General features: G+C 35.4%; 1 protein-coding gene across 1 annotated transcript; it reads right to left on the minus strand.

Moving 5' to 3' along the window:
• Positions 1-236: 236 nt before the first annotated feature.
• LOC121430711 (transmembrane protein 244-like) lies at positions 237-10,786 on the minus strand. Its single transcript, XM_041628068.1, has 5 exons — positions 10,689-10,786; positions 4,911-4,996; positions 4,579-4,673; positions 3,250-3,375; positions 237-2,126 (listed from the first exon to the last, which is right to left on the minus strand). Exons 1-5 carry the CDS (start codon positions 10,713-10,715, stop codon positions 1,969-1,971), a joined length of 492 nt encoding a protein of 163 aa, XP_041484002.1. The 5' UTR covers positions 10,716-10,786; the 3' UTR covers positions 237-1,968.
• Between the last annotated feature and the right edge of the window lie 443 nt (positions 10,787-11,229).

An 11,229-nucleotide genomic window follows, 5' to 3' on the forward strand; every position in this document is an offset into this window, starting at 1 on the left:
AGCTGAAAACCAATTTACTTTCTTAATGACATTCCCTTGACATGTATTGTAAGCAAAATTTACTGTTATGTTATATTAATTGTAAAGCACATAATGCACGTTCATGAAAAAAGTGCTATGTAAAAAGAGCTACCAAGTCTAACGCATTATGCGTGAGACTCAAGCATTTTGGACTCTTGTTCATCCCCTCAAATCTCTGTCTCACGCAACTATCACAGCCTATCCCCATATACATTGTACACAATGTCTGTGATCTCACTCAGATTCACAGAAAATCTCACGCATAGCTGGTCTTTGAACTTGGCATCTCTGTAAATGCTCTATGTATGTATGTTAGAAATCTTAAATTTCAGAAAAATCAATGACAATCATAAAATGCGATCATGCTTTCTAAGACATTTGAATTATTTGATACCAGCATTGCTTAACACACATTTCAGTCTACATGTAGTTTACAAACATTGCACTACTACATAAAATAATAACAAGACATCAGTGATATTTACAACCTACAGGTATAGTAAATCACAACATTTTCATGAATCACCTTTTTTTCCAATGTAAGGCCCTGCTGTATAATTCATAAAGGCAAAATTTGATCTAATTCTATTCCACAAATCATTTCTGTTAATTACTTTTTACATGAGCCATAAGTTGGATCATTGCAAAGGCGAGATCATTTTGTACATATAAAGATATTAAGAATGTGTATTTCTATTGCAAAATGCCCAGGGTAAGAAAATGAAAAAACTGTGTGTCCGTTGCAGTGTACTGCTATTACGTCATATGCGCTCTACATGAAAGGGCATTATACACGTACTACAGTGTACTAGTAAGAAGAAGAATAATGTACTGAAATGGAATTAGAAAAATTTGCTGGTATAGCAAGGTAGAGAGAAGAGAAAATAGAAATTATAATTTGGCATAAGATTGACTTAAGGTACATGTACACCTACACACTGTACTGTCTGCTTACCTGAGAAGAAACCATTATACGGCACTTCATATTTTGATCAACATTTTAAAGAATCTACTAATACAGTTTTGTTGTTCATTCAACTGGCATCATTTCTATGGCACTTTTAAAAAAATGTAATGTTCAAGATGAGAACAAAGAATGCCTTTGATTGAGAGAGGAACTGTTTCATAAAGCTGTGCTGTATGATTTCATGCACAACTAGTGATCCATAGGAAGCTGAAAACACCTAAGAACATCTTCCAGTCATTGATAAAGTTGGGCATAACTTTATCAACAGTTTTATGAAACACCCTCCAGGCCTGATATACATTCAAGTCGGTCTAATACCACTTTCCCATTTGGTCTCATTCAAGTTGGTCCATTTTGTATAATTCCTTTTTTTATCTAGAAGTTCATGTATAATCATTTTGGTTTGTAACCATTTGGTCTGTTGCTTATATAAGGTCATTGTTGCATGTGCATTTTGTTCATCAAAACCTACCGATCAAAACCATTGTTTGAAAGTTGAAACTGCTCACTAGTTACACATTCATTTGATCTAATTTGGAAAATAGACCAACTGAGATGACATCAAGTAGCTAGATACAAAGTGAATGAAAGAAATCACTGTTAACTACAAGAAATCTTTGATGGAATGGTAAATTACTAAACAGCATATGCATTGCAAAAATTGCTAAATAAGATAGGAATGATAATAATTATCAATATCATTCACCTATGCTGTAATTTACTCAACAGAGGGACAGAGCTACTTGCATCAATTCTTCCAATTTATGTGACCATGGCACCCTGCTTCCTTCCGTGACACCATCTCCTTCAATTCATGTGATGCTATCTCCTTCAAGTCATGTGATGCTATCTCCTTCAAGTCAAGTGTCCATGCTTCCTTCAAGTCATGTGATGCTATCTCCTTCAAGTCATGTGTCCATGCTATCTCCAAGTCATGTGATGCTATCTCCTTCAAGTCAAGTGTCCATGCTTCCTTCAAGTCATGTGACCTTATCTTCTTCCTTTGGTAGAGGTCTGAAGCTTCCTGTCTTCTTTTTCCTGATGAGGGCGGTAGTCATTTCGCTGATCCCGATACTAAGGACAACACTTATGATGATCCACACCCACCACTCCCATACCAAAGGGAAAGCTAAATTAACTGGGGGAGGAGGTACAGATGGATATTATTAGTTGTTTAATGTAGCTTCCAAAATGAGAATTGTGTGAGACAGCTCTCAATTTTCACTTTAATATTGATACACCCCAGAAAAATGTTGATTTGAATAAATAGAGAAAAATCAAACTAGCACAACACTGAAAATTTCATCAATATCGGATGTAAAATAAGACAGTTATGACATTTTAAAGTTTCACTTCTTTTTCACAAAACAGTGATATGCACAACTCAGTAACATGCAAATGAGACAGACGATGATATCCCTCACTCACTATTTCTTTTATTTTTTATTGTTTCAATTATACAATATTTCATTTTTTACAGATTTGACAATACGGACCAATTTGATTGAACCATATGGTACTAAACAATGCTAATTCCACATGCTCAGGGAAGGATTAATCGTTTCACTTGACAATGACTAGAAAATTAGAATATTTCATTTAATGAAATACAAAAGAAAAAGTGAGTGGATGACATCATCAGTCTCCTCATTTGCAGACTGACCCAGATGTGCATATAACTGATTTGTGAAATTAAGCAAAATTTTAAGATGTAATAACTTTCTTATTTTACATCAGATTTTGATGAAATTTTCAGTGTTATGCTTGTTGGACTTTTCTCTTTTTATTGGAGTGGACCTGTCCTTTAAGTACCCGAAAGGGTCTGAAAGGTTGGCAAAGCAGCTCTTCTATGCCATTTTGAGCCCCCCTGAAAAACATAATAATGCCATTTTGAGCCCCCCCCAAAAAAAAAATATATTAATAACAATACATGTAATAATAGCAACCATATTGTCCTTAACATTGACTTTATTCTATACTAATAGAGCATTACAGTGATAGCTTTAGCAAGGCTGTCAAACGTGTTTCAGGGAATGTATTCCTGCTAGGTCCAAATTTACTTCACCGAGGTTTGAATCAATTACTGGCTAAAAATGAAGAATCAACCTCTAGTGTAGAACCCAAATCATTCTGGTTATTGTACATCAGAAACACTACATCAACCATGATGCTTCTAATATAGGTCTTAAAAATATACATTTAACATTTTAAAAATTCATGAACAATAATCAATTAAAACCAGTAAAAATTCAAAATCATACCTAAACAGACAAGAATACAGTGTAGAGCTGTGATGGTGATTGTATAATCCCATAGCCGTGATCTCAGGAAGATGAAGAACACAAATGGAATGATTGCGTATGTGCATTCTAGTGAGATGAAGTCAGCTGAAAAATGAAGAGCAGTTATAATACAGGGTCAAAATGATGAATATAACAACAAAATTATATTGACATGAACTCTCATCCACTCTAAGGGAGAAGTTGTCATCATTTTCCTTTATGAAGCCAGATGCAGACAATCCCAGCATATATGTAAACATTTCACAGGATGACTATCTTCAAGAACTTGTCCAAAGTCATAAACCCAAGCGTAATCTCTGTTCTGGCTCACAAAATCTTCTCTCTGAAATTACTGTCAAGACCAAATCATATGGTGATTAGGCTTTCCAAAAAGCTGCACCAGCACAATGGAATTCTCTATCACCTACTTTATGAAATATTACCCATCTTGAGTTATTCAAAGTAAAATTAAAAACCCACCTCTTTCAGAATGTTTAACTTGGTCACATGTGAGTTAAATCCATATTTGATATTCTTTGATGTTATGTATAATAATTTGATGTCTAATTTTTAAATTTCCAAATCCAACCACACTTTCCTCACACATAGAGACCTGTAAGTGTTATGCATATTAAGAACTATACTATTATTATTATCATTACAGCAGTACTGGATTACAGTGCCTGAATCATACAGCCCTCCCAACTTGGTGCAAATTAAAAAAACATTAAACCTGGAACAATCAGAGCTCTTTATACGGGTTTAAATCAAAGACAATACATATATGGGGAAGAATAGACACCTAATGGAAGGCGTACTGAAACACTGGGCCAGGGCGTCGAATGACATAGGGTATAGGTAAGCGTTTGCATATATCCAGGAAAACACATGGGGGGAATGAGAGACGGGTAAGGGCAGCGAGGGGGAAACTTTAACATTTTGGCAATTAAAAAAAAAGAAAAGGAATGCTAACAACAATAAACATAAGCCACATGAAGACAATCATAGTTTGTTTGTTTTATATATATTTCTGGGAAAGGAGCTGAGAGGTTGAATAATCACCTTGTTCTGACCCTCCTCCATCCCCCATAATCATCTACCATTAATAAAAACATTTATGACAGGCATTAAAGAAGGTCAAGGGCAGGGTCCCATTTCATAAAAGCTTGTTATTATTAACAATGCACAATTTCTATTACAAGTTTACTATCAGCCAATCAAATCAAATGATTTCTGTAGCTTTAAACTGCATCTTTTTTATAACAAGGTTTATGAAACAGGCCCCAGACTCTTCAGTTGAAAACTCACCTATGAAAACACTATCATTCCATCTCGATGAGTTGGTGAATATTTGATCAAAACTTTGGTAGTGAAATGGGATAGTGCCATCAAAATTATCAAGTCTGTTTATGGAACAAAAAAATCAATAATAGTTGATTGCATATTTATATAAATCTAGGCACAGGCAAGAAAATAATAATGTCAGAACCTTCTAGATCTGCACATAACCATTCATTTCCTGATTTCTTTCTTAAAATTAATGTTCTCCTCAACTTCTTGACTACATAAGAATATACATGTAGACCTGGAAGCTGCCACGGCTTTCTTCCAAAGGTAAGGTATTAGGGATGACTTCTTACCTGAGAATTCCATGAATGAGTGAGGCCACTATGTAATACACAGCATAAAAGGAGAAGATTGTCCCAAGAAGTTTCAGTACAATTTCCTGCAATGTTAAAGATGAAATTTATGACATTACATCAAATTACAAACATCAGATCCCTGAATAAATTCATAAATATGGGAAAAGTCAAATTCAAGAAATATATCGGTTAATGGTGGTGATTTTTTTACCTAATTGCTAGAAAGCATGAATGGCTGTAAGCAAGCAACCAGAGGACCGACATCTTAAAGGACTGGGCTATTTGAGATATATTGAGGGCAGGGGTCCATGATGCCCCCATTCTGATCTCGGCCGCCATTCGCACTATTCGGCACGCACATTCTTTAACACATAAACTACAAGCCAGTATCACAAAAAAAAGGAAAATAATTATTTTTTATTCCTTATGAATAAAATATTATTTGCATATTTAACACCCAATTTCACTTCAAATTTTTCCAGATGTTATCTTTGTAATCTAATTTAAGGGTTTCCGCAAAAGAAAAATTGCGAAAGCCAATTTTTCCTTATGTATATCTTTGTTATTGTATTAATAATTTCTTATGTATTTCTCTATTTTTCATCTTTTGTTTTTTATGTTTTTCAATGGAATTACAGTCAATTGATTCAACAACTTAATTAAACCCTAAATTAATCAAACAGACCAATTAGAACAAAAAATAATCACCATTTAATGAATTTGATCTCCCATAGACTTTGTACAAAAGGTACAAAAATGAGCTATTTTTTGCATGACATCGTCCTGTACAATGTAAAAAGTCATATGGCGTCGCAATGCTATACCCATACATGTGGCAGATTTGGTCTCAAATTCATTTTGCATTTCGGAAATATCGCATGAAGCGCTGACGGGGGCCATCATAGCTACCACCCCCCTCCCCCAGTCCTTTTAAGGTTAAGGCAGGGTGCAACATAACTTTTAAGAAGTGCTTGCCCAGTCGGGCAAGTACATTTTTAAATAGTTGGAACATACTTGCCCAAAATCACTTGCCTGAAAAAATCCTTGAAAAAGTTTTACCTCTTCAAAAGAAAGTTTTGAGGTTTTATAAACCATTAACCCTTTTACATCTTTTGACATATGAACTGATCTACCTTGTTATTGCATTTCTTTTTCCAAAGTGATTTTACCTTGCCTGCCATGGCCAAAATCAGGGTCAATATCATAGCACATGGACCCTAATTTTGGTTATTCTGCTGTGAGAATTTTGCTCTCTACAGTGTGAATTTTGCTTGTTCAATTCGGGCAAGTAATTTTGGTCTTTACTTCAAAACACTTGCCCGACTCTAACTTTTACTTGCCCCGGGCAATCGGGCGAGTGCTTATGTAGCACCCTGGTTAAGGTCCTTAAGGGACATGGTAATGAGATTTTTACCAAGTGAAAATTGAACCCTGGTCACCAGAATCAGAAACCTTGCTTTATCCACTAAACTATTGCAACCTCATAAAAAAATCAACTAAAAATAAGAAAACAGCTTTTATGACTTTCTATTTATCATCATGGCGTAAAAAAAAATTGACAGCTGAAATCTGCTTGGTCTTAGACATAGGAGTTTTAATTATAAAACATCAGACTACTAAATCTTTGAATTAATTCTTTGGTTAAGTTTGGTTTCATTCCTACACAGACAGATGAACAGCTAGCTTGTTTGCTAGCTAGCCATCTTGCACAAAACACTATGACATGTGGGGGACCCATTCCCTATATACTCAATGTAATTGTAATCCCCTAATTAAACCAGAGACTGTCTAAGAGAGGCACGAGACAGATGCCTAAGTTAGATCTAGAGCATTTTTAGACGTGTCATTGGCGTCCATCTGAACCATCGTATCAGTCAATTTTGGTTAAAAAATTGATTTTGAGATCTTTGCAGAAAATGATCAAGTACAACTACAAGTCCTATTCTATTCATAACTTAATTTCTATGCAGCAATCTATTTTAGTTTTTGAGATATGAGGGGATTTTCACGGAGATGCCATACAAAATTAGATCTTCAAACTTTTAATTATTTTTTCAATTATTATCATATTATAATTAATTATAATCAAAATTCAAATTTTATTATTTGAGCTCAGACACTCGCATAAGCGCATGCAATGTTTTGAAATCGGCAACAAATTATTTATACTTGTGTGAGGAACTCCATGTTGGCTCTAATTTCTGTTTTGAAATCGGCAGCAAATTATTTATACGTGTGAGGAAGTCCATGATGGCTCTAATTTCTAAATCACCAATTTTTAGGCTACCCGGAGGATGGATTTGGAGTGAAATTAAGGAGTAAAGTAAAAAATTAAGCTTTTAAAGTTTTTTGATGCAGTTTTTACGTCTTTTTTCTTCAATAGACTCGCTTGGAGTTTGAGGTTCTGGTACAACGTAGATGGAGCGTAGCGGTAGTGAAATGGACATGGTGCAGGGTGGGGCCTGCACGAACATCACTTGAGATAATTTTCACTTAAACAGCTCAAATAACAAAAAAAAAACCTAAAGAAAACAAATATTTTGGAGCAACAGCACGTCAAAGATATTATGACATTAATCCCCAAGAGCCTCCTGGCTAGTCTAGAGTCTAGACTCTAGCCTAGGCCTATTAATCTCTAGACCAAAAGATTCAGTCTCTGTATTTTGGTTGTTCCGCTGAACTGCGTTGGCTCACTCACCAATACATAGACTGAAGAACTTGGAGGCCTGTACGTACAGACAACGTAATAGCAGTCGGCGGAAACCCGATTTTCCGATTGTTTTTTTTGTACATGAAATGTCACATTATGAAAAAGAAATCACATCCATATTTAAGAAAAAATGTTTAAAATTAAGAAATATCGTACCTTAGACCGCAGTTACCGCTAAGTTTCAAATGATGATCGAAACATCGTCATCTTCGATCCTTTCGTTGGTCAACGTAAGTTGCCATCTTGGATGACATCATCATCCTTACAGACCTATTTTACCAGTCGCTATATATCGCGATTTGTGCCGCTGATTTGCACCATGCTTTGCGCTTGTATTTGTAGATGTGTATGCGTTCGGAACTTGTCGCTCGCATTAATTGGCCAGTACTGCACTGTGCTTCACTGCACTTGACCAGTACGACAATACACCAGACGGTGGACTGTACTGTTTCCAGAAGAAGAAGCCAAGATATCGAAAATTTAATCGGAAAGCCTTGATAAAAGCACAACTTGTTGACGGCTGCCATATTTTCCTCTCCGGCAGAAAATTAAACTCGCACATCAATGATGTGGAGCTCATCCGGCATCTCGCTACACAATTTAAATTTCAGCCCAGTTGACACTGTAGTGAATTATACTGGTGACATAAATTGAGGATATAGAATTGAAATTGATGAAGAAATGACATAGAAGCATTTTTTGTGATCTATGAAAAAACTTCATATGAATTAAGTATTAATTATTATCTAATCAAAGTTTCTTAACTTTGTGTAGAACCTTGGTGAACCTAATGTAGCTCTCAGATGGAACAAAAATAACCAAAATCAATCAACAAATACGTAAGCAATTTTTGTGAGTTTTGAAAATATATGAATAAATAGCAGATTCAATGAGTTTCAAAATTCTATGTTTAAATTTTGTATCACCACCTCGAGCTATCATATAAAGCAAACAAAACTGAAATTGATCAACAAATGAAGAAGAAAAAACATTTTTTGTGATTTATGAATAAATTTTTCATAAATTAGAATAAATAATTTTCCAGACAAAATTTCAAAATTTTGTGTACAAGTTTGGTGGGCCTCATGAAGTTCTACCGGATGGAAGAAAAAATATCAAAATCTGTCAACAAATAATGAAGAAGAGGCATTTTCTGTGATTTCTGAATAAATTTCGCATAAATAAGCATAAGTAATTTTCTACTGAAAATTTTCAAAATTCTGTGTAGAAGTTTGGCGGGCCTCATGAAGTTCTACCGGATGGAAGAAAAAAATTCAAAATCTGTCAACAAATAAAGAAGAAGAGGCATTTTCTGTGATTTCTGAATAAATTTCGCATAAGTATGGACAAGCTGCATGGTCACCATATAAATTGAGTGAACAAAGAAAGTTAGAAAGTGTACAGAGGCGAGCCACAAAAATGATTCCAGGTTTTAGAAATCTGTCTTATATGGAACGTCTCATGAAACTAAAATTACCGAGTCTTGCTCATAGGCGAAGGAGAGGTGACATGATTGATGTCTACAAGTACATGACTGGAATATATTACACACAACACAACCCTTTCACTAAGTCACAGAGGAGGTCTAGAGGTCATAGGTTGAAGTTGGAGAAGAAATTTTCTAGGCTTGATATTAGAAAGTACTTTTTCAGTAACAGGGTTGTAGATGTGTGGAATAGTCTTCCTGACAGTGTTATTTCAGCCCCTTCAGTCAACTCCTTCAAAATTCGTCTAGATAGGCACTGGTCAAGGAATTATGATTTGCTCTATAAGCCAGTGTAGGCAGTATTGTCTTTGTCTTTCCACGGTTTCTAGCATACATGTACACACTTCTGTCAGTCCTTTCTCGTCTTAAGTACCGGTATATATATTTTGTTTTAATACAATGGATACTGTACTACCACCAGAGGAGATACTCCGATCGATGAACAGGCACTCAACTCAAGCCTACAGCATCGAGGACTTAAAGTAAAGTAAGTAAGTAAGTAAGTAAAGTAAGTAATTTTCTACTGAAAATTTCAAAAATCTGTGTAGAAGTTTGGTGAACCTCATAAAGTTCTACAAGATGGAAGAAGAAAAAAAGTTAAAATTTGTCAACAATTGAAGAAAAAGCATTTTATGTGAAATTTTAAAAATATGAATAAATTAATTTTGAATAAATTAGCATAAAAATTGTTTTAGTCAAAATTTCAAAATTCTGTGTACAAGACTGGTGAACCTCATTAAGCTCTACCAGATGGAAGCTAAAAAATCAAAATCAGTCAACAAATAAAGAAGAAGTAGGCCTACTGTAGGCCTAGCATTTTTTGTGAATTTTGAAAAATGCGCATAAATTAGCATATCTAATGAACTTTAAAATTCCGTGTAGAAGTTTTGAATGCCCCACCTAGTGCTATCATATAAAGCAAACAGAATTGAAATGGCGAAGTATTAGCATTTTGAAATTGTGGACGGACGACAGACGACGGACGCCACGCCACAAGCTCATCTTGCCCTTCATGCCTTCTTCGGGCTGGATGAGCTAAAAATAAGGTCAAGGATAACCCGGGGAATAACTCATCAGTAACATGTATTTTCGATATTTTATAGAGTTTACATAGTATCAATAAAAAATTAGAGTCTAACGAAAATAGTGGGTATTCATTTAAGATAATAATGTCATTTAAAATCTAAATTTTTCTAAAAGAAATTAAAAATCTGGACAAAACCTGCCCTCCGAATTGTCGACCCAGATTACACATGCAGGCTCGCACTAACACACTACCGTCGGTGAATGGAGATTATAGTAAAATGTCAGAAACTGTTGAATAAAAATACCCAGAAACGACGGTTATTCCTGTCTAATTAATCTCGAGCTCCACCGCCCCGCGGCCTTCGGCTTCGCCAACCCCTTCCCAGAGGCAGAGGCCACGGCTCCCGCGTAGGCGTAGCTTCTCCCGATGCCGATGTGAACGTTGCTGCAATGCAAAACATCCGCCGCAACGGGTTTCGCTTCACTAGTTTTTTTATATGAAAATACCTGTATTACAAATTAAGCATGATTATTCAACTTTTACCCCACATACCTTTCCAATGGCAGAAAATGACACCATTTTTATGAAATTGCAGCGAAGAGCCGCCGATGATGTTTACTAAAAGGTACAAAAACAATTAGAGGCATAAGCCATAACGTTTACTCATTAGCCAGGTAGTGTAAGCTGCAGGTGGCAAAATGAAAAAGAAAAGAAACTAAAAAATCACCAAGATGTTCAGATAATGATTTCTTTTGCACAAGGAAACATACACTCTTCATCAAAATCGCAATGGTTATCATTTATTAAAAATATTTTGGATTATGTAGGGCTAGTGAATTTGTTGTTGGCGCAAGGGGTGGATTTAGTGCAGCATGGATTCACACACTGCTAAGGCCTAAGCTGCTAAAGTTAAACTATTTTTAGAGACGGTGGAGGGAAGAGATCCCAGAGAGGCAGAGATCTTATGGTCAAATAGAATTTCTACAATTATACTTTGATGTTAGCTTACAGGCCCTGTGTAAGATATATCATTCAACTTGTAGGTAAATTCAGCTGTCGAACAAATGGATTGCGTGTTTTAATAAGGGGAGGT

The sequence above is a fragment of the Lytechinus variegatus genome, chromosome 17 (genome assembly GCF_018143015.1).
Source record: "Lytechinus variegatus isolate NC3 chromosome 17, Lvar_3.0, whole genome shotgun sequence".
NCBI classification, from domain to species: domain Eukaryota; kingdom Metazoa; phylum Echinodermata; class Echinoidea; order Temnopleuroida; family Toxopneustidae; genus Lytechinus; species Lytechinus variegatus.

What these genes read in the sequence shown, in the direction of transcription:
- LOC121430711 (XM_041628068.1), bottom strand. Translation starts at nt 10,715, where the DNA reads ATGGTGTCATTTTCTGCCATTGGAAAG. An exon ending in CATTTTCTGCCATTGGAAAG is followed by an intron (nt 4,997 to 10,688) that starts GTATGTGGGGTA and finishes TTAACATTGCAG; the next exon opens with GAAATTGTACTGAAACTTCT. An exon ending in GAATGATAGTGTTTTCATAG is followed by an intron (nt 3,376 to 4,578) that starts GTGAGTTTTCAA and finishes TTCATTTTTCAG; the next exon opens with CTGACTTCATCTCACTAGAA.